The 23767-nt window shown below is 43.1% G+C and overlaps 1 protein-coding gene across 3 annotated transcripts; it reads left to right on the top strand.

Moving 5' to 3' along the window:
- The first annotated feature begins 753 nt into the window (after window positions 1-753).
- Window positions 754-23536, top strand: Nipa2 (NIPA magnesium transporter 2). 3 transcript variants are annotated; one of them, XM_057756600.1, is made up of 7 exons: window positions 754-1001; window positions 1610-1730; window positions 12731-12959; window positions 14340-14396; window positions 18753-18843; window positions 20464-20624; window positions 22247-23536. In XM_057756600.1, the coding sequence occupies exons 3-7, from the start codon at window positions 12821-12823 to the stop codon at window positions 22876-22878; spliced, it is 1080 nt and encodes a 359-aa protein (XP_057612583.1). In that variant the 5' UTR covers window positions 754-1001; window positions 1610-1730; window positions 12731-12820; the 3' UTR covers window positions 22879-23536. The 3 variants fall into 3 exon arrangements, with proteins under 3 accessions (XP_057612583.1, XP_057612582.1, XP_057612584.1); XM_057756599.1 differs by having other exon boundaries at window positions 754-1121; XM_057756601.1 differs by having other exon boundaries at window positions 754-1201.
- The last annotated feature ends 231 nt before the right edge of the window (window positions 23537-23767 follow it).

Here is a 23767-nt window from a genome sequence, read left to right as displayed (position 1 = left end):
CCAACTAGCCTATCAGGACTCTGCTTTATACTTCATCTCGAAATTACCTGAACAAGGAATTAAGCAAACTAAGTCCTCCTAGCGAGCTCTAAGACAGTCGGGTGAAGGTTGTCAAGTTCACAGCAGAGCAAAAGCTTTTAGGTTAGCTGTTCGGGCTCTCAAAACGTTAGAAAAGCAAACAGGAAAACTACGTTTGCTGTTTCTCTGTTTGAATGAACATATAATTCATTTTACAAGGATTCCCTCCCCACAACACCCTGGATTCTTGAGGTCAGTCACAACCGGGAGTAACAGATTCAAGAGACCTTCACACCTCTAGGCCTCAAAACTGAATTTCTTCCATCTGGAAGCAGACGAGGAAAGCCTAGGAGTGCGTTTCCTGCGCATCCCGTGGAAAAGAACTCTGGTCTAAGTGTAGCAAAACGGGCTCTTACCAAATCACAAGCTTTACCAAACCACAAACCTTACCCAATCAACCACTCGCCCTTTCCCTGGAAATCTGCCTTCCTGGTCCCGCCCACTTGCGCCCTTTGCGGCCAAACCGACTCACTCAGGCCCAAAGGCCCCACGTGAACGCTCCTAGGAGATCGTATTTTAAATACGATCATAAAGGGCTCCGATTTTGGTCAAAAGCCATCTCGGAAGACAGAAGTCTCGGGCTCCAGCTCGCTGCCCGAGCAGAGCGTAGCACCGGGCCCGGCCAGCGCGGGGGAGGGGGCGGGGCCTCTCTGTTCCCGCCCCCCCGCGCGCGTCTGACGTCACTAAGCTGCGTCCCGGGGCTCGGCGGCAGCTGGGGTGCTGTCGGCCGTGCCGCCGAAGGCTGTCCGAGGTAGGCTGCTTTTGGCTCCCATGGAGGAGGCGGCGCTCGCTGCGGTTCCGGATGCACGGACTTCCTGCGGGACGACGGCGGAGGCGGGTGCCGAGTGCGCGCAGGAGCGAGCTGCCTGCCTGGGTGTGTGAGCGGGCACCCGGGTCGCCCGCTGGCCTGCGACAGCGCTAAGGTAGCTACTTCCTGTGAGCCAGCTCCCGGGCCGTCTGCGGGCGGAGAGAGGCCCCAGGGCCGACTTTGCTTTTGGCGTGTTGTGAGGTGGATGCAGCGATCCGCAGTGAGGAAGTCCGTGGTGAGTCGGATTGCAGTTCAGTCCGGCGGAAGTCTGGCTGGATGGCCCTGTCCCGTCGCATGCTCGATAAGTTCTGTTAGGTTAGTTTGATTTGCCTTCAGGAGTTTTTAGAAGGTGGCTTCAGCTTGGTAACGTATTGATTATGCTTGTTTTTAATTCCGTAGCACTTAATAGGGTCGATGGACCCTTTTCATGTTACAGAGATGCAATGTTGCGGGTTCATGCCGCTTTCGTTTCTTTACTATAATGTCAATAAGACATTTAGGACTACATCTTCAGTTCTGTTTCTTGAGATTCTGTATCATATGCTCATTTCGTCCTTTAAAGTTAAAAGAGGAAGTCTGAGAGCAGAGGTCTTTACCTTCCAGTCAGCTGTGGTTTTATAGTACGAGCTAAATGCAAAGCACATGGAGGCCAATAACCGTATTTTTAAAAGTATTTAGCAATTTTCAGTCCTTTCATCTACCTTCATATTTTCTTCTTTCCAGGGTGGAACTACTTTGCCATGCTTAAGTACTTTAAATGGGAATAAAGGATAGCATTTCCAGGAAAATGAGAATGAACAAATCATCTCTGCTTTTAAAAAGAAAGACCATGTTAAGCTCACATGTAAGTCAAAACTTTAGTTTCTAACAGCGTTGAGATAAGGTTCTGTCGCATTCGTTTGGGTTTAAAATTATTAGCCGAGGAACTGGGGAGTTCGCTCCATTGGTAGAGTGCTTATCCGTGATTGCCTTCCTAAAAAGCCCGATAGCTAGCAGCACACACCTGTCCAGCTAGTCTTGTTGAATCAGTAAGCTCCAGGTCCATTGAGAGATCCTGTCTGGGAAAATAAGGTGGGGATTGACCAAGGATCCTACGTCTTCCACAGATGTGAACCCCTCCCCCCTTACACACACACACACACACACACACACACACACACGCACACACGCTAGCATGCCCGCAAGAAAAATTAGAGCTAGATGCGATGTTAGAACTACTAAAAGCTTTTAGAGGCTTTGGATATGGTGGCACAAGTCTAATTGGAGCACTCAGGAGGCTGGTACAGGGGGATTTATTTCAAGATGAAAGCCGGCCTGGACTAGGTGGGGAGACTCTTCTGTGTTATTTAAAACGAAACAAAAATTCTTTCAAGTTTTAAGATGATATGTAGCAGTCAGGAGTAGTAGACCGTCTCTCCTGAGAGCCTACATTTGAGATATGCTTTCTGTGGCTGTACGCCATTCAAGTAGATGTAAGTAGATTCTATCTTGGAATATTGTGTCAAGTAAGTGTTATTAGGGATAAGAAAAAAGAGTTCCACTTGTTTTTGAAGATAAAAAATAATTTCCACATGACTGAAAAGTTTCCTTTCTTTTTCCTATAGAAACTATAGAAACCTTCACCTAAACTCTAAACTATTTTACCGATATATGTTGTGGTGGAGAGAAGAATTTCTCTGCATAGTGACATAGTGATGATGTGGGGTAAATAAGAGAACTAGGTGAAAGGGTGCAGAGTGACAGGTGTGTGGAATAAGATGCTAATGCACGGCATGAAAGTTACAGGTGATAAAGATTGTACTAGATTTTAAAAGTCCCCGCTTGACAAACCAAAGAATATTACACACATCTGTATTGTAGAACTAAGCATATATTTGAGATTGCAATATGCCAAGCTATATATAACATTTTGTATATACTTAATTGTATTGATCTTGTGTAAATAAATTTGAAGTTAACCCTTGTATAAAGTTCTGGGATTGACTGTAGGTAAGAATAACTTGTGGTCTGGCAAAAATAAATGGATTGCAGGTGTGTTTGATGTCTGGCTTATAGGGGCTCTTACATGGTCTGACACCTAAGTTATTCTGTGGTATCCCACCTAACTCTGCTCACTTAGGCTCAACCCTAGTCTCTCTCTTTCCCCAGAGGACAGTGTATCTTCTTTTATGTCAGAGCTTTATTGTATTGCTGGTTTGTTCTTTTCCATCCCTTTCAAGTCTGCTCCTCAAGACCTCTTCCTCAGCCCTTTGGCCCCTTCAGTGTGCTTTATCTTTTCCTCAGTGCAATGTCCTTTGTTGTTTCACTCTGCCCCTGCCTGGGAGGGACCGTTCCTGAAGACAAGAGCTCTGGTCTGTTTTTGTCATGACTGAACTCCCTGTTCGCAAATTCGTAATGGACTCAGAACAGCTTTGCTTAAGTAAATGTTTTAGGAAAGCCAGTTCTTTTTTGAGAGCCACAATGAAGGAGGTCACGATCTACAGAAGTCACATTGATAAAGGTAGAAATCCAGAGTGGTACAGTCTGAAGACTAGGGAGTTCTTAAAACCTGGTAATTACTTTGGCTTCTGGAATTCAAGCAGTGCTTGCTTATAGGCGTGCCTTTTGACTGGGCCCTTTGCAATGGAAGCAGGGTAAGTAAACAGAGAAGTAGGAATAGGTTAGATTGACAGTACCCAACCTTGGAGAGAACACAAGGCACGTGAAATACAGTATTAGGAAATAAGATTTAAGTGTTGATGTGGGATACATGAAGGGTTTTAGTTACTGGGTTGCAGAATTAAGACTGATCAATAGTGGGTGATCATCCTAAGATTTTTATTTTTATTTATGTACTACATCCTAACTCCTAAGTTTTTCTCCTAAGCCTAGGAGAATAAGATTGGCAAGGATGTTTTCTACCCTAGTTGACAGCATCGTATGGTGTAAGTTGGACTAGGGCCAGGAGACATGGAGGTGCAGAGCAGATGGCAGGCCTGTCTGTCCTCCAGGTAGGATACCTGTTTTATCCACTTTGGATGGATGATGAGGACAGTGACAGCATTGTCAGAGCAGCGGGAGGATAGCATGGGATAGAGAAGGTCACTGAAACCTGGTTTCAGCTGTCAGTTCCCTGTTGTGACTAGGAGACGTCTCCTGGGACACGGAGAGAACTAAGGATGGAACCTGAACGGAGGCCTGGTTCTCCTACCTGCTGCTGCATGCCAAGCGTTGTCATGTCTCGGCCTCACTCCTGGCCTCATCCACATATCTCCTCAAGCCCTTGTGGGAATGAAACAGGAAAGACTGCCAAGTTGAAAGCTGCGTATATAGTTGAGTTGGTGTAATTTTTAAGTTTGCTCATTTTGGTGATGGAGTTTCTTGTTTGTCATTTTGTAAAGGAAATATCGGTATAGGCTTTTCTTTTATATTACAATACATGAGAAATATACCATGCTACCCACTCCCACTCCTTAAGATACATAGTCTCTGTGGTGTAGGTAAATGCAGATCGAATTCGTCAGCTTTCTCAAGGTGTATTTCACTTCGGACATACTTGTATTTAATGGAAGTTTGCATTTTAAGTTTGTAGAATCAGTTGTGAAAATCTTTAAGTTTGTTAAAATTTACAGCAAGATGGAAATTACAAGTTTAAAATGTGCTTAAGAATCGAATCTAGCCTGGCGTGATGGTGCATGTCTTTAATCTTAGCCTTTGGGAGGCGGAGGTAGAGTGTGAGGTCAGTACAACTTTCAGTACAGCCACGACTACATAGACTTTTTCTCAAATCAAAACAAGATTGGAGCTCACAGGCTAGGTGTGGTGGTGTACTACTTTAATCCCAGCCCTGGGAGGTAGAGGCAGGTGGATATATCTCTGAGTCCAAGGCCAGCCTGGTTTACAAATCTAGTTCCAGGCCAGCCAGGGCCATACATTGAGGCTCGTTTTCTGGAGCGTGATCCTTGAGCATGGGAACCTTTGATCTATGGTTCCCTGGGCTTTTGAACTCGAGTGCCTGTTGTATAATAACTGCTCAGTGTATTTGCTGAACAATCTTCCATGTAAATGATAGTGACAGGTGGGGGCCACTCTGCCTGAGGCCTTCTGAGAAATAGACCTATCATCTTTTGCTTGGAAATCTAGGTGAAGTTAAATTTAGCAAGTTTGCTTTTCCCTTTCTACCCACGCTGCACACAGGCTGTTGAGCCTTCCTCTCAGCCCTGAAATGTACCAGTGTGTACAGTGTATGTGGGTACACATATGGAGGCTTGAGAACGAAGGTATTGGGTGTCCTGCTCCGTCTGTTGCTGTCTCACTGAACCTGTAGCTATGCTGGCAACAAGCAAGCCTGAGCAATCCTATTTCTCTGCCTTCTACCTCCTGTTCCCAGGACTGGCGTTATAGGGACTGATGAGGCCATACCCAGCTTTCTGAAACATGGGTGTTTGCGATTGAACTTGGGTTCTCATATTTGCTGAGCCTTCTTCCAAGCCTTCTATGTTTTCTTGTTTAACTCTCTTGTTAAGCTTAGCCTGTGCTCTCAGCAGTGGTTGACCGTCAGTTACAGAGAGTGGGAACAGGGTACTATTAGACCAGAGATTAGCAAAGCCACTTGTTTCTTTTGGGGCATCACACTTATGCCCTATTATTAAACCTTAAGTCCAAATGAGATCATTTATTTTGATAGTTCAGTGGCCTTAGAGTTTGAAGACAAGCCTCCCACTCCTCCCACCACTGGAATGTCCAGAAGCACACCAACTGCAAAAGCAACCTTAATTCTAGAAAGCCTGTTGAGTCAAATGCGCTACCACAATGAGTGCTTTTGTAGGTAACCACCACAGATATCCAAAGTAATTGTCCGTAAGGACCTTAGTGAGTTTGCAGATAAAGTTTATCTTCTAGGAGCCGAAGACTTGACGCAGTGGTGGAGAGCACTTGTCGCTCTTGCAAGGACCTGCACTCGCAGCCGTCTGTAGCTCCTGTCCCAGGAGACCTGACCCCCTCTGCGAGGACAGCAGCAACACACGTGCATGCTTTCATATAGGCAAAACACTTAAACAGAAAATAATCCTTTAAACATTTTTAAAAGTCTGTCTTCTAAGACAGAACAGTAATTGAGAATTTTTTAAAACCACGTGTACATGATTGAGTCAACTTGCCCCCAAAACCTTCTTACCTTCGTATGTTTGGTTAGTATATAAGTAAAAGTCCGAAGAAAAGGGAAAGTAGACTTTAAGCAATATCATGAAACTTTAAATTGTTAAGGAAATTCATATATAAGGCATAATAAAATAGGAGCAATTAACTTTTGTTGACCTTAGGATAAAATGAATACCTTTCTAGAATTAAAGTTACTTTTTCAATTTGTGTACTTCTGAAAATATACCAGTTAGGGAGTGGAGGCTTGTCTTCAGAGTCTTAGGCAGCCACCAGCCACTGAACTGAATGCTCCCATTGGACTTAAAATGCATACAATAAAAAAGCCTTATTTTAATTATCTCTTTACCTTATTGGTTGCGGGGATTGACCCTGGCACTAGGCATGTAAAGTATTTTCTTAGTTTCCTGTACTCAACCAGAGAAAGAGCACACTGCACAGCATAGCAGAGCCTTGTGGGTGTGATGGTCATGGAGAACTGCAGGAGGCAGACTTCCATTAGAGAGTACCCCGTGGTTCCTGCGGGAGGAGTGGCTGCCTGATTGATAGTACTGAAGCCCACTATGTGGCATACACAAAACCCCCGGTTACTGTGATAAAGACAGTTTAGTGCAGAGTATGTCTGGAGGGGAATTTGTGGCAGTCAGTTCCAGGTTTTCCTACCATAGCAGATGTCAAGGAGACAATTAGTGTTTCTGTTTGTTTTAATTTTTTCTTCAGTTTTATGTCATTATGGTACAAGTGAGAAGAGGGAACCTCAGATGAGAAGATGCCCTTGCTAGATTGGTCAGTGTGCAAGCTGGTCGTGTATGTTCTTGAACAGTGGCTGACGTGGGAGGGCTGTGCTCACTGTGGGCCATGCAGCCCTGGGGCTGGTGGTCACGTAAGAAAGCAGGCTGCATAACCTGGCTAGCGGCACTCCTCCAGGCCTCTGGGTCCTTGCTCTTCCCAAGCTGACCTTGTGTGATGATGGACTGTAATGTGGGATTGTGAGTGAATTAACCCTTCCCTGTGATGACGGACTGTAGTGTGGGATTGTGAGTGAATTAACCCTTCCCTGTGATGACGGACTGTAGTGTGGGATTGTGAGTGATTTAACCCTTCCCTGTGATGACGGACTGTAGTGTGGGATTGTGAGTGAATTAACCCTTCCCTGTGATGACGGACTGTAGTGTGGGATTGTGAGTGAATTAACCCTTCCCTGTGATGACGGACTGTAGTGCGGGATTGTGAGTGAATTAACCCTTCCGTAGATTTTTTTCAGCTATAGTGTTTTATCACAGCATGAGAAACCCGAACTAAGATACATATAATTTGATCATATTCTTTCCCTTCCTACCACTCCTCTTAGACCCTCCTCCCAGCTTCATGCTTTCATTTTTGTCTCTCTTAAAAACAACAAAAATAAAATAAAATAAAAAGAAGAAAACTAGTAAGACAAAAAAATAAAACAAAGTACATAGAAAATATAGTCTCTTGCGCTGGCTAACTTCTGGGGTGTGGTTGATATACCCAGTGTTCCTCCATTTTCCCTTTCCCAATGGGTTCCACTTATAAATTGTGTGTACTCCCCTTCTCAGCGCTGGGGTTTTTTCTGGTGTGAACTTGAAGTTTGTGTGTGCTGTCAGCCTCTGAGTTCGTGTTAGTATCAGCCTTGTTATGTCTAAAGATGCTGTTTCCTTGGAGTTGTCCGTTGCTGCTGACTCTTCTGAGCCTGGGTGGTGACTAAGGGCAGCAGCTGCAGCGTCCTGGGGCAGCTTTCCTGCAAGTCAGTGCTGAGTCACTGAAGAAGTCTTACTTTTGAGACAGGGTCTCACGATCCCAAGCTAACCTCAAACTTGCAATGATTTTGATCTTCTAAGTACATATTAACTTTATGAAATAATGAACCTACTTGTAACTTCTCCATGCAGTAATGTACTTTATTTTGTACCCCTTATTCCCCCTCTTGTCTCCTTCACCTTCCCAGTGGTCTTCTCAGCTAATCCCTTCTCCTTTCATGCCGTATTTTTATTGTTACTAACTTTTGTTAGTGTGTGCAGTAACAGGTTTCATTACACATTTTCATATGAGTATGTTCTACTGGACTCATGTTCTTGCCTTCTGTTAACTTCTTTAACCATCCCTCCTCCCCCAGTACTCCTCCCCCCCGCCTTCATCACACACAAATGCAGATTCCACATATAGGAGAAAATATGATGCGTCTTTTTTCTCTTCAGTGTTTTTTTTTTTGTCTTTTTTTTCTCTTATTACCCTCTTTTGCTCCCTAATCCCTGTCTTCATTTTTTTCTCCAAGTGGTACTCTTTAATGTCATGCATACATGTGTATGTGTGTGTGAAATCTTTATTGCACATAAGAGAACAAACATGAAATATTTGTCTTTTGTAGCAGAGTCAAATATTGGGGTTCAACCTGAAAAGCAAAGCAGCCAAGCCACTGGAGAAGTCTTACCTCTGCCAAGGCTGGACGACTGTAGGCTAAACTGACTAAGCCTCTCTCTCCTCTCACTTTATATTCCCTCTAATGCTGGGATTCAGAGTGTATGACTCCCTAGTACTGGGATTAAAGGCGTGAGCCACCACCACCTGAATTTGTTTTTGCATTGATCTTGTGTAGCCCCGGGTAGCCTTGAACTCAAAGATCCATCTGACTCTGTCTCCCAAATCTTGGGATTAAAGGTGTGTGTCACTATTGCCTGACCTCTAGTGACTTTAGCTTTGCCTCTGGTCTTCAGGCAAGATTTATTTATCAAAATACAAATAATATACCACTATGGTCTTTATGAAACTGCTTTATTTAGCTTAACAATGCATACAGCTCCATCCTTTTCCCTGCGAATGATGTGATTTTGTTCTCTATGTCTGAGTAGAAGTCCATGTGTGTGAGACATTTTCTCTTGACTTGTAAACAGTGCTGTAGTAAACATGTATATGAAGATACTTCTGTGACATTCTGGCAGTTTCTTTAGGTAAAGGCCCATCAATAGTGTAGTTAGATCATATGTACTCTTTAGTTTTGGGAGCACTTTCATACAGATACAGATAGGCTGAACTAGTTTACAGTAATATGCTTTTCTACTGCCTGCACCCGCCCCCACACTTGTTTTCTTCTGACTGGATTGAGGTGGAATCTCGGTTCAATTTTGATTTGTATTTTCCTGATGGCTAGGGATGTTAAACTTTTTTTTGTCTATTTATTGGTTGCTTGTACTTATAAATGTGTGGTGTGTACCTGGGGCGTGTGTACGTATTTGTTGGTGCATGTATGGAGATGAGAGGGCGACCTCAGCTGTGAGTCTTCACCTCCTACCTCATTATGAGGTGGGAGTGTTGGATAGTTAGGTGACCATGGTCATTGCATGTCACTCCTGTCTAGCCAGTGGCTCACTTGGATGTTTTTCCATTTCTCAAGCTTACGGGCTCTCAGTTGCGTTCTGTATCACAATGCTGGTCTGGATGCTGAGACTGTTTATTCTATTAACAGCCGCTCCAGAACAGGCAGCTCTATTTGTTGGGATCAGTTAACTTCACTCTCTTCACCTGTATTGATCTAGAAACAGGAAGCGTCCTTTGGAGCTGCCGGACAGCTGTGGACTTCCAAAGCCAGTCATTTGCCTGGGAGTTTAGGTGACGTAAACCAGGCGTGCAGAACGTGATGGGAACAGTGGAAGCAGATTCCCTTTTAAAAAGTTCTGATAGTGTAGGAACTTCTGTCCATCTTGTCCACACATCCTGCCTCTTCCCTGCCTGCATGTGTTTCTCTCTGCAGCTGGTGGTTACCGTCTGGTAGAGCATGAGGAAGTTACATTTAAATGTAGGGGGACATGTGTTTGGGCATATAGAGAGCAGAGCCTTAGCTTGTCTAGCTGTTTCTTTCCTTACCTGTATTTCTTGTGATTAGAGCCTGACAGTCTCTGAACTCCTCACTGGGACTTCATGTTTTCATCTTGAAAGCCCTGGAAGCGCTTTGTGTAGACAGCTGCAGGTGCGAGTGTTACACTAAGCCGCTGTCTGACCCGTTTCCTCTCCACGCCGTGAGTGTTACCTTAGACTGTAGGGGCAGCTCTGCTTCTGGGACTCGGCAGTGAGTCCTACCCTGAGAGTCCTGCAGCTTTTTAGCATTAAAGGTGTGTTTTAAAACCTTTCATATAGCCAGGTGGTCGCGGTGGTGCAGGAGGCAGAGGTAGACGGATTTCTGTGCGTTTGAGACCAACATGGTCTAAGTTTCTACATGCAAACCTTTATTTTTCAGAAGCCAGATGAAAACTGGGCATGGTGGCTCACTCATACCTTGTGATCCCAGTATTTGAAATGCTAAGGCAGAAACATTAATGCAGGTGTGAGGATAACCTGGGCTACAGAATAAGAGCCTCCAAAAACAACAAAACATTAATAAAGTCTAAACATATTACAATAAATAAATAAAAATCATATTGTTGGATTTTCTGCAATACTGGGGATCAAACCTAGGGTTTTGTCACTAAGCCATACCCTCAGCTCCCATATTGGAAATTTTATACTTATTGTGCAGAGTGTGCTTAAGTGTTTCGTTTGGTTGTCTTAGGGGCATATAGGAGTCAGCATGATTATGCTTTCAAGCTGAGTCAGCTGTGATAGCTTTGTGTGTTTCTCTGTGTTGTGACCAGTGGGCTCTATGAGGTGTGCTCTTCACAAGGTTTATTAGTCAGGATCCTCTAGACAGAACTGGTGTGTGTGTGTGTGTGTGTGTGTGTGTGTGTGTGTAGGTGAGTGTTTTGCCTGTTTATACATGTACTGCATTGCCTCTGTACCCATGGGAATCAGAAGAGGGTGTCTGATCTCCTAGAGCTAGAGTTACTGATTGTTGTGAGCCACCATGTGAGTGCTTGGCACCAATCCTGGGTCCTCTGCAAGAGGACCTGTCAGTTTGAGAGGGAGGATGGTACGGAAAGGGCTAGAGGGAAACAGTGGAAGTTCAGAGAAGTGATGCGGTTATATTTTAGCTAAAAACATACTAAGAGAACAAAAAGCACAGCTGGTTCTAGTATCAGTGAAGGAATGCCAGCACCCAGATACACAAACTTGCCAGGAATGACGGCAAGCAGCCAAAAGCAGTTTCTTCTTCCATGTCTTTTATCTAGGCTGCCACTTTATGTCACCCATATTGGGGGTGGGACTTCCTGCTTCAGATAGTCTGACCAAGGAAATAAATCTCTTATAGGAGAGCCTGGAAGGTTGCATTTACTCGATTCTAGATACAGTGAAGATTAGCCATCACACATGGTGATGGCAGGGTACAGAGGAACAAGCAAAGTGTGGGGACTTTAGGTCCCTCTGCAGAACTGGCAACCTGCTGCGTAATTTTCTCTTCATTTACCAGAGCAGGCCTGGTAGCCAAGTCCCACGTCAGTGAGATGAGAAGTATCTCTTAGAAGTGTATAGCAGTCACAATGACCCTCCTCTAGTCTTTCCCCTTTGTTTGGAGTCTACTAACTAGTGTGGTAATGCTTATTGTTGCTGTAGTGCTATGCCTGTGTCTGTCTTCTCCCCATTGAAAACTGAAAGTTACTCTTTCTATTTTGTATGTACATGTGTTCTGTTGCTGGGGAATCAAACCTAAAGCTTTGTGTGTGTTAGGTGTGTGCTTGGACACTGGCTACTTAGCCAGAGAAGCTGCATCTGTCTGATAAATAACATTTGAACAGAGACGCTATGGGGCCCAGGAGGGAGGCACTGATCTGTAGCCTTGTCTTCTGAGGAGGAGTATTTCTACTTCAAGCCCAGCCTGGGGTACAGAAATCTGGAAGAAAGTATGTTCCCCTCTACTTTGTTCATGGGCCGGCTGATTGGAAAGTGAGCGTACTGCCTGTTTTAGACCTGTGCTTGTCGTGAAAGCTGTGGAGTGAGTCTCCTGCTCTCTAAAGACCAGAAGCCACATTCTGTGTTCCGGTAGATGTCTTTCTTGTGAGAACTGCCCTTCCTCAGCCTGTTTCCAGAGACGGTAAATAGATTAGCGTATATCTTCTGTATCCCGTCCCCTGCCCCTCTAGGGTCTCCCTATGTTGCTTAAGTTGGCCTCAAACTCCAGTTCCTCCCAAGTCTGCGTCCTGAGTGCTAGAATTATAGATGTGTATTACCACACCTTGCCCCAAGTGTGTTTCTTTTCTTTCTTTTTTTTGAGACAGGATTTCTCTGTAGCTTTGGAGCCTGTCTGGAACTAGGCCTCGATCTACCTGCCTCTGCCTCCCAAGTGCTGGGATTAAAGGCAGGTGCTGCCACCACCACCCAGCTCCAGGTGTATTTCTTAATGAACAATATATGCGTGAGAAAAATTTTAATTTCTCTATATGAATTTTTCAATAAGGATGTTTGAGAAGTTGATAAGTATGTTGATAACCTAGATTTATGTATTGTTACTTTTGATTTTCTTGTTCTTTTCCTAACAGCAGAATTATATTATGGAATATCAGCTAAGGTTGGAAATCATTAAAACAGTTCAAAGCTAGAGTTTATAAAATCAACCCAAACTTGACTTTGTATTACAGTCCTGTCTTTACCGTAAGAAGAAGAACCATAATTAGGTTAGCCCTGAGTTTGTATTAGTATATGTGTTTCTGGTCATTGGCAGTAAATAAAGATTTTGGTGAGGACAGAAATGAAGCAAACATGAATTGTTCGAGGTGCTATGATCATTCTGTGAAAAGTCTCACTTCATCTTGTATCGTTTAGATCTGAAGACTGCACCATCCTGCCTCCAGCACAAGCAGCTTCTCTGTTTCGTGATCAATGTCACTCACAGGAACTTAAGGAGCATACGAAATGAGCCTGGGGCGTGGAAAATATGACTTTTATATTGGTCTGGGATTGGCTATGACCTCCAGCATCTTCATTGGAGGGAGTTTCATTTTGAAAAAAAAAGGCCTTCTGCGACTTGCCAGAAAGGGCTCCATGAGAGCAGGTAAGTTATGTCCTGAAGCTATCAGAAGTGCATAAATGCTTACACATCCTGGTTCTTGGCATATAGAAGCATGCTTTGTGAGTATATCGGAACATTTGAACTGCTTGATATCAGAATATTTATTAGATAATCAGAATGAGAAGTTGTCAAAAGTAATTGACTGTTCACTTGTATAGGTCCTGTCGATAGGAGAGAACCAGTGCCCAGTTAGTTTCTAGAGCTTAGATTTCATCATGTCTGCACGGCAGGGATAGGGTCTAGGGTAGAACCAGGCTTTTGTTGAGGACTGCGGTATTTTATACATGATAGTACAGTTTCTGACTTCTGCCTCATATGTTTTCCTTGGTGATTTCAAATTGCATGGAGGAGAAAATGGCCTTGTCCGCCTGGAGTCCTCTGCTTACTGACCTAAGTGGTGTAGATGTTTCCCCTCGAACTGCTGATGTGTTCTGAGACTCTGGAGGGTACTTGGTGTGAGTGAACTGTAGTTCAATCCATGGTATCCACTGCCGTTCCCAGAATCGTGAGATAGTAATGCTTACCATACGTCTGGGCTGTGCTTTATTTTAGAGCGTATCAGGCCTCATGAGTAGACTACACCACCACTGTCAGCCACAGGTACCACTTTTCTTCCCATGCCAGATCTAATTCAGCAATGTTAAAACATAACACAGAAGTGTCTTAGGACTTAATGGACAAGGGAGAAAATAACAGTATCAGCATTTTTCTATAGTCCTTCAGTCTTGGTCTTAAGGCATCTCCTGTTACTATCCGTAAACTATGGGCTTGTAAAATTGATTCGCTTTGTTTTTTTATGGACAGTGGCCAAAGTGCCAATTATTTCCTGACTTAGTTTGGTCAAGGGGAAAACCAAGGACAAAGTAGATTGGCAGCCTCCATTAGGAGGAGTTCTCAGTCTTTGTATGATCATAGTGCTCTCTCAAGTGGGTCTGCACACATCTAACTAGCATTCTTCTTTGTAGACGAACTGCTTTGAAGTTGAGCCACTTCTGTAAGCCCTTCCCTTCAGAAAGGTTCTTTTTCTAGTTCAGGTTCTCCTGGACTCAACTCTGTAGCCCTTGAGACTTAAGTGCTGGAATTGCCGTGTGCACCGCATTGCCCAGCTTTGTTACTTTTCGCTTGTTCATTTTCCTTATTTATTAAAGCTGCTTAGGTTTGTCCTTTAACTCAAGAGGATAGTACTAATTTAAACACTTTGAAGATTTCTCATGATCCTCATGTCTTTTCTAAGATGATCATGAAATTACAAAGAAATTTCATAGTCAGACATTTTAAAATCTGTGATTACTTACTAGTTGCTGCAGGTTTTACAAGAGAATGATAATCTGCTAAAGAAATGAACTATCTCTTCATTCACAGGTCAAGGTGGCCATGCATATCTTAAAGAATGGTTGTGGTGGGCTGGACTGCTATCAAGTATGTATAGAGAACATTTCAAGTAAACATAAATATATGCTAAAATGTTTCATATTAGTACATTTTAAAGCTTAGAGCTTGCTTTTATAAGTTAAATTCAAAATAGACTTAAGCCTGTAAAAATAACTCACTTAATATTTATTTTGAATAAGAACTTAAGAAATACTAATTTGATTAAAATATCTTTGCATATAGCTTTGCCTATAAAAACACAGGATGAGTAGGTTAAAGGTATGTGTGTGGGGGGGCGGGGATAGAGCACTTCCCTAATATGTGACACACCCGAGATTTGATTCCCCAGTGTTGCAAAAAAAGAAGAAAATAACTGGCAAATGGAAGCTAGAGGATCTTTTCCTCCTTCTCCTTTATTAGCTCTCATTCTAAATTGGAAAGGGGTGTCTGTTTAATAAGACCGTTCATGTTTATTTATTCTAAATTGGAAAGGGGGTGTCTGTTTAATAAGACCGTTCATGTTTATTTATTCTAAATTGGAAAGGGGGTGTCTGTTTAATAAGACCGTTCATGTTTATTTTGGTGAAGAGGATGGAAAGATGGCTCAGTGGTTGTTGCTCTAGTGGGGGACCTGAGCTCTATTCCCAGCACCCATATAGTGGTTCACAACCATCTGTAACTCCAGTCCCAGGGTATCATGGACACTTTCCTGAGCTCCATGGGCACCAAGCACGCCCATGGTAACATGCATACATACATTCAGGTGAAACACTCAGACACAAAATTAGTCTTTGGAAGATGTGAACGAAATTGTCTGTAAGACACCTGAGACTAGAATATTCAGCAGGTGCTTATCTGTTGATCATCTCTTGTATGCCAGACATTGTTCATGATGCTAAAGAGTTAGTAAGAGTGAACAGAAGTACACCTACCCCCCCCCCACACACACACAGAGAAAATCATACAAGGAACTTACATTTAAAGTGGGCAGACAATAAGCAGGGATAATAGGTTAAACAGTGTGTGGGGGGGATTTGAACTGGAGAGTAAATAGACCGACTTTTAGGTGGGAAACCACGGAGGACAAACCTTACTGAAAAGATAGTATTTGGGTAGTAGACAAGTGAGAATGTGAGGGATCTGGCCATGTGAGAACAACGAAGGGAATAGTAACTGCAGATTTCACTGCGGCCTGCGCCTGCCTGTGAATGCTGCAGCCCTCTCTGGGATGCCTCAGTTGTTCTTACCTCTGGGATTCACACTTTTGGGTAATCTTCTCTTAGATGGAGTTAGTGCTGGCCCAGTACGATCACAGAATCCAGAAAGTCATGATGTATGACTTCTAAGGCTACATCATAAATGGACTTGCAGCTCTCCCCTTCCTTCTTGGATTGTTTGTTTTGGGGAAGCCAGTTGCTGTGTTGTGAAGACATTCAATAGCTATCTTTAGAAAGATCCCTGAACAACAGCCAGTCATATCAGTGTGCCGCCTTGGAATATGGCTCTAGCCTTCAGAAACTGCAAGCCTTGGTTTACATCTGATACAAGTTCTTAAAAGATTCTGAAATTTCCTAGAGTCTGGGCCAACAAGCCATGTCAGTAAACTTCTTTTTCCAGCAGCATAATTGGAGTGATTTTTCTCTCTAACACTAGAGCATTAAAACCCCGGGAAGCTTTAAAGAAAGGTCAGCAGTAAGGAGTGCGAGCCAGGGGGCAGCAGGAGATAAGTTCAGAGAAACGAGGGCCTTCCTTAGCTCATGGAGAGGACTTTTACTCTGTGTTGGATGGGAAGCCATTGGAGGTCCTGAGCAGAAGGTGTGCTGTCATTCTCTGGCTGCTGTGTTGACGCACAGGCCGACTGTGTAGACTGCGTCGGGCTACTGGGGTTAAAGGAGGTGACAGCTTGGATGGGGTTGTGCCAGGAACTATAGTGAAGGATTCTGTATATGTTTTCAGTGTAGAACTGACAAGATGTATGGTGTAAATGAAGGACATTGAAGACTGTTGGCCACAGTCGGTAGAAAGGACTGTTCTGATGCTAAAGAGATAGGAAGGACTTGAACAGACCAGGTAGGAGGAGATCAGGAGTTTGTCTGAGTGCATTAATGTTAAAAGTTTATATAAAACATTTAAACAGATAATGTGAAATTGGCAATTACTTAGACAGGTCTGGACTTGTACCAGGGTCATTCAGGCTGATGACCAAAAAATTTGGAGTTGCTATCTATGTAAAACCAAATACTACAGGAGGTCATTAGGCAATGAGACCACATAGAAGCCCAAATATCAGACACTCAAAACATAGACTTAGATACATTTAGACCTCAGGAATAGAGGAGGAAAGAGACTGCCTCCCAGCACTCAGGACGCAGGGGCAGGCATATCTCTGAATTCGAGGCCAGCCTGGTCTACATACAAAGTGAGTTCTAGGACAGCCAGGGCTGTCTTGGAAAAAAAAAAAATTAAAAAAACACCAACATTTTTGTTTTTAAACACAGGATCACAATATAAGAGGACTAAATTACAAACACCAGACCTCTGCCTCCTCATTTTACACTGGTGTGTAACCAGAGAATAGACTCTGTTCAGGGAGAAAAGGGGATGTTATCTTAGTTTCTGTCAGTGGGACACAAACCAGAGTCGCTTGGGAAGAGGGAACCTTAGTTGAGGAACCACTGGTCTGTGGGCATGTCTGTGGAGCCTTGTCTTAGTGATTTCTATGAGAGGGCCTGACCTGGGCAGCTAATCCGGGCTGGGTAAGAAAGCAAGCCCGTGAGGCTGGACAGAGATGGCTTTGGTTAAGAGGCGCTTTTGCTCTTGCGGAAGACCACACAGTGGCTCAAAGCTGTCTGTAACTAGTTCCAGGATATCTGATACCCTCCCTGGCCTCTTCAGGTACCAGGCATGCACAGGGCACACAGGCACACCTGCAGACAAACACTCATGTACATAAAATAAAAAGAAAATTAAAGTATGAGGCCAGCCCCGGTTACATACTGAGAACTGGTCTCAAAAAAGCAATTAAAATAAGACAACTCAAAAAAAAAAAAAAGAAAAAGAAAAAGAAAAAACAAAAGGTATCTCCTCACCTCTACAGCAAAAGACAGCCAAGCAGAAAGCAGTATGGAAACATATAGTAATCGTGCACTGGACAGATGGGTCAGCATTTTCACTGGAAACAAGTTACAAAGCTGGAGAGAAAAGCCTCCTTGAAATGAAGAGCTGACGTGATAGTGGAGACCAGCCTTTGGTCCAGGGATGTGATAGAAGCTCTCGAGGTGCCGCCTGGAGCAGCAGCTCTCAGCCTTCCCAATGCCCTGACCCTGTATAGTACACTTCCTCGTGCTGTAGCCCCCCAACCACAAAATTATTCTCGTTGCTACTTCAGAACTGTGATTTTGCTGTTATGAACTTATGTAAATAACTGACATGTGACCCCAAAGGGTTAATGACCCATGGACTAATAACTGCTGCCCTAGAGGAAGTAAGTAAGGAGATAGTGGATCTCTGAATCGTACTAACAAGGATCAGCCTTTGGTTGCCCGGAGTGGGAACTGTGGCGTGTTCTGGCTGAACTCTGAAGGCTGTCTCCCTGTCTCCTATGTACTGAGTCACCACTTGACAACTTCTTGCTAGTCCCTGTGCACCTGGCAGGAAGCAGAAATTCTCTAGTGAAAACATAGCCTCAGGCCCTTCATGTCTCTGAGGTTGGTTTTTAGAAAGATCCAGTAAGACTTGTGAGATTTGCCTTTATATCTATCTGAGTTTTTTTTTAATTGTTTTTATTGAGGTATACATTTTTCTCCGTTCCTCTCTTTTCCCCCCTTCTCCCCTCACTCGTGACCTCTATGCTCCCAATTTACCCAGGAGATCTTGTCTTTTTCTCCTTCCTTGTAGATCCTTGTATATCTCTCTTAGGGTCCTCATTGTTGTCTAGGTTTTCTGGGGTTGTGAATTGTAGGCTGGTTTTTCTTTGCTTTTATGTCTTAAAGCCACTTATGAGTGAGTACATATGATATTTGTCTTTCTGGGTCTGGGTTACCTCAATATGGTGTTTTCTAGATCCATCCATTTGCCTGCAAATCTCAAGATGTCATTATTTTTACTGCTATGTAGTACTCCGTTGTGTAAAAGTAGCTGCTTCTCTTAAATATATTTGGTATTCTAGTCTACAGATCTTTATTACCTTTAAGCATAAATTACAATTTTTAGAATTAAAACTATAGATTTGTTTCTTGAGTCAGATACCAGATATTGGCAATTTACAGCACTAATACATACATGAGAAAAGAGCAGGAAGTTATTGAACAATACAGTTGAAATAATATGTAGGTAGCATGAAATGCAGTCACATGCAGTCTGACTGTATGCCTGTCTGAGCGGTGTTCTTGTCCATCTCTTCAGTGGGAGCTGGGGAAGTGGCCAACTTTGCTGCATATGCGTTTGCTCCAGCCACACTGGTGACTCCACTGGGTGCTCTCAGTGTCCTTGTAAGGTAAGCATCTCCATTTGACACACAGACATGGTACGTCAGTCTGCAAAATACTAGAGTGCTATCTGATTATATGTCAGTGCACTGGAACAAACTGAGGACGTCTTAATACTTGGTAGTAATATTGCCCACTTTCGTAGTTAGTGATTTGTGGGGCAAAATCACTTCATGTTTCGGCTTTTGTTCAGGACTAGCATGTTCGTGATTTTAGCTCTAAGAAATTCCAGGTGGCACTTGCCTCACCTTTACCATCCAGTACGCACACACTGGCAGGCAGGCGGGCTCCATCAGCGACTATGTAACGTCAGGTCTCAGGAGAGGTGGTGTTTCTACAGACTGGCCTGAGGTTCTTTCTTTGCAAAACCAACTTAAAACTTGTCCTGTTTTGTTATTGTAATGATTAGTCCAGATAGCTAAGCCTGTCTGAAATCTGAATTTTTATTATGTTGAAAGTTGAGAACTTTTTATCACTTTTTTAAATAAATTATATATAAAATGAAATTATTTTGTTTTTATCCTTAATTTTCCTTTTATTATGCTGTGATTTTTCTTATTTGTCCTGTATTTTCTTTTTAGGTTTTGATAAAACTAAGTTATAAAAACTTGTAATTTATAGGCAAACTAATAATTAAATGTTCCGAGTCCACAGTTTCCTGACTCTGTATTATAGGCAAATCATACACAATTAAACCAGCACATAAGGGCTGGCAAGATGGCTTAGCAGGTTAAAAAAAAAATACTTGCTTCCAAGTTTGATGAGTTTGATACCCAGGACCCACTCTGTGGGAGCCTACTTGGACAAGTTGCCTTCTTAGCGCCACACAGCAAGAGAACCAGGGGTGGAGGGGATAAATAAGTATAACTTTAAAAGGATTGAAGTTTGGTAAATTTGAAGCATTGGTTTGGATATAGATTTTTATTTATGTTTCATGTGGAGTCTTACCGGATGGCAGGTGCAGTTTCAGCGTATATGGAGCAGGCGATTCGTTGTGTTCAGTTCTAGGACAAAGGTTCTGGTGCTCCTAGACGAGATTTTGTGGCTAATACCAAAATGCCAGTCCAAGAGAAGCCATAGAGACAGCAGCCAGAAACCGTGATCAGTATACTGTGCTGGAAAGGCAAAGGGGGCGGGGGGGGGGTGTTACAAGCTCCCAGTTGATACAAGGAGAGTGAGCCAGAGTCAAGCAGTCTCAGTCTGCTCAGGCGAGTTGGTTAGGAGGGGCCTTGTTAGTGTGGCTGTAAGGGGTTGCTTTTGCTCGGGAGGCAGTTCAGACTTATCTGTAGTTTCTTTTTTTCTTTTTTTTTGATCAGACTTGCTCCTTCAATCTAAGGGGATTGCAGGAAGTACTTACTGAGCAAAGGAGCCAGGTGCAAAGTAGGGGCAGAGGTCACATTTTTATCCTACTAGCTGGACACTCATAAATCCAGGTGAAGAGTCCAGTGCTTTCTAGCAGAGCCACCTTTAAGTCCTTTTACAGTTTTCTGATTGAACGTACATTTTCCTTGTCTAAAAGCAGGAAGTATTTTGTTTGAGCTTAGTAATCTGCATTGCAAGTTTGTTGAATTTTAAAAGTGAGGGAAAAAAGCTAATTTAACTGTTCAACCTCTCATTCTTCCTTTCAGTGCCATTCTGTCTTCATACTTCCTAAATGAAAGGCTTAATCTTCATGGGAAAATTGGGTGTTTGCTGAGTATTCTAGGCTCTACAGTGATGGTCATTCATGCCCCGAAGGAAGAGGAGATTGAGACCTTAAATGAAATGTCCCATAAGTTAGGTGATCCAGGTAAGAAAAGCTGCAGGTGTTTTCCTGAAAACACCTGAACTTCTTTCCCTGACTTTGGCGTCGTATATGGCTTTATACTGTTCTCACAGTAAAACTCTGTTGTTAACCGTCATGGTGACTTCTTTCCCTCTTTATTCCCACCTGCTCTCACTTTACAGCCAGTCCTGGGGTTTTAGGTGTGTGCCATTTACCCAGTTTTCTGGTATGGCTTGGAATATGCCTCAGCTGATAGTTATTGCTGTGAAATTATCAGTTCCTCCTAGAACTCATGGTCTGGCTCTACTTCAAGCCTGCGTAGACTTTGAACCAGGTGTCCTGTTCTGGCTCCCGTTTATGCTGCTCCACAGTGGGTGTGAGTGTTCTCTGCTACTGAGTCACATTCAGATGTGGAATCCGCCCTTCTGGGGGAGACGGAGACAGGGTCTCAGCTCTGGTTTGTCTGGAACTCTGTATACACTATGATGGTCTCAAACTCCCAGATACCCGCCTGCCTCTGCCTCCCAAGTGCTAGGGTTAAAGGTGTGCACCACCATGTTCAGTGTTCAGTTTTCTCAGACTTGCTGCATTCTTTGAGCTGTCCTATACTTTCTGACACTCAGAAATAGTTCTCATAAAATATTTCTCCTGCTGCCTTTCTTTCCTTGTTGCTGTCTGCTTTAAATATCCTTTATTTATGAAGTTTGAAGCAGAGTGGCTTTTCTTAGCCTTGGTTTGTTCCCCCTTTTTCTTCTGTCACAAGGTCTCACATAGCCTAGGCCAGCTTCAACGTTTGCTATAGCCAAAGATAATCATGAATTCCTAATGGTTCTGCCTCCACTTCCAGACTGATAGGGCTATTGGTATACGCCCCCATCCCCCACCTCCTTTCCATCTCAAAATGCAAAAGGTCATTTGCGTGCTCTCTGCAGTGGAACGCGGATGCCTGAGAACTGCCCAGCCCACGATTGTACTGCTGGCAGCTATGCCACACACCTCTTTTCTCTGCACTCCACCAGGACCCCAGCAGTTCCGAGGTTCTCTTAATGACTGTTCTTTCGACGGGAATACTCCTAACTCCTGATTTTTGCAGATGAACATGTTGAATAGCCAAGGGTACTTCCTGAAGTCGAGTCTCCAGCGGCTTCTCCTTCCCTGTTGTCATGAGCATTCCCCTGCCTTGTGCTCTAGAATAGTTAAGTAGGCATAAGATACTACTTTAGAAGTGTTAGTGTTGTGTTTTTAAGTCTGTGAAGCATATTTTAGTCTTACACCATGTATTTAAAGTGGAACTGAGGTATTAATACAGGCCCTGCACATGGTAGGCACGCACTCGGCCCCCAGGGCTCCAGTGTGGACTTTTGTTCTATCTGTTAGGTGTGATTTTGCTGGAGGAACAAGGGAAAGCTAATTTTTTCCTGGGTGAGAAGTCACCGTCTGAGAATTGTTTCCTGGGTGTTATATGCTATTAGTAACTTACAAATTCCATAAAAGTACATTTCAAAATTAATTCGTCATATAGGAGTCAGTTTTGTAGGGAAGTTAAGCCTGAGGATATAGTACTGAGATATGTATACCTTTCCTATTGAGTTTGTTTTCTATGTGCATTCTGATTTAATAAAACTTTATATTTTTGCTTCTTCTAGGTTTCGTGGTCTTTGCAACATTTGTGGTCATTGTGGCCTTGATATTCATCTTTGTGGTGGGACCTCGACACGGACAGACAAACATTCTTGTGTATATAACAATCTGCTCTGTGATTGGAGCATTTTCAGTCTCCTGTGTGAAGGGTTTGGGCATTGCCATCAAAGAGTTGTTGGCCGGCAAGCCTGTTCTGCAGCACCCCCTGGCCTGGATCCTCCTGCTCAGCCTTGTGGTCTGTGTGAGCACACAGATTAATTATCTCAACCGGGCTCTGGACATTTTCAACACTTCCATTGTGACGCCGATATATTACGTGTTCTTTACAACTTCAGTTCTGACTTGTTCAGCTATTCTTTTTAAAGAGTGGCAAGATATGCCTGCTGATGATGTCATTGGGACTTTGAGTGGCTTCTTCACAATCATCGTGGGGATATTTTTGTTGCATGCCTTTAAAGATGTCAGTTTTAGTCTAGCAAGTCTGCCTGTATCTTTTCGAAAAGATGAAAAGACAATGAATGGCAATCTTTCTAGTATGTATGAAGTTCTTAATAATAATGAAGAAGACTTACCCTGTGGAATTGAACATACTAGTGAAAATATCTCCCGTAGAAATGGAAATCTGGCATCTTTTTAGGGATAAGATTGAAAAGTTAACCTATAATTCTGTTATAGTGATTTTTGAGTATCAGAATGTATCTGAAAAAAATTGTCCTCAAATAATGTTCTCGGAAGACAATCTTTTTAAATTAGTTTTCACTAATTTGGATCAAGAAAATTACTTTTCTTATATTTCAAGAATGGTAGCTCACTAAAATGACCTCGGCACATGGCTAATTTCTAATAACACTGCATTGTTGTAAAAGCATTTCACGTTTTTACCCATTCTCCAGAGCTCTAATGCACTAATGATAACATTAAGCCTATAAAGATGCTTTTATCTTTTCATTGGTGATGAACATGAAAATGTACATTTGTGATCCCCAGCCCATCAATCTCTCATCATACTAAGGCTCTTGGATTATAAATATGATTCGTCACCCACACATGGGGTTTCCACGGGAGTTTGCCAGCCTCCTGTGGAAAGCACCGCAATGCTGTCAGTCAGCACTGCCTGCCTCCGCAGCCACCAGAGCTCCATGTCATGTTCACAGTGGACTGTAGCGTCCTTCAGCCCTCCTAACAACTCTGGGATGTTGACGAAGACTTGTGCGGTCTCTTCAATTTAGAAACCTGTGCTTGGCTAAAATGACAAGTTGGAACAAAGCCCTTATTCTGATTCCAGATGCTTAGATTTAAATGTTTGTAAAATATGGTCTCTTTTATTTTACTTAAGAGTTTAAACCTTACACGTTTTTTTTACAAGCTGTGAATAATGTTCATAGAAAAACGAGAACAAGTACAAAAAAGCTAGACCAATGTAAGGAGCGCTCTCCAGCATCAGACGTGCCCATTTCTCAGTCATGTATTGGACAGACAGAAAAACCACCCTCCCCTCCAGGCTGTCCCCAATGACAGGAAGAACT

Source organism: Chionomys nivalis, chromosome 23 (assembly GCF_950005125.1).
Source record: "Chionomys nivalis chromosome 23, mChiNiv1.1, whole genome shotgun sequence".
Classification (NCBI taxonomy): Eukaryota; Metazoa; Chordata; class Mammalia; order Rodentia; family Cricetidae; genus Chionomys; species Chionomys nivalis.
This window is presented reverse-complemented; position numbering and strand designations above follow the sequence as displayed.

What these genes read in the sequence shown, in the direction of transcription:
- Nipa2 (XM_057756600.1), top strand. Translation starts at nt 12,821, where the DNA reads ATGAGCCTGGGGCGTGGAAAATATGACTTTTATATTGGTCTGGGATTG. An exon ending in AAAGGGCTCCATGAGAGCAG is followed by an intron (nt 12,960 to 14,339) that starts GTAAGTTATGTC and finishes CTTCATTCACAG; the next exon opens with GTCAAGGTGGCCATGCATAT. An exon ending in CCATAAGTTAGGTGATCCAG is followed by an intron (nt 20,625 to 22,246) that starts GTAAGAAAAGCT and finishes TGCTTCTTCTAG; the next exon opens with GTTTCGTGGTCTTTGCAACA.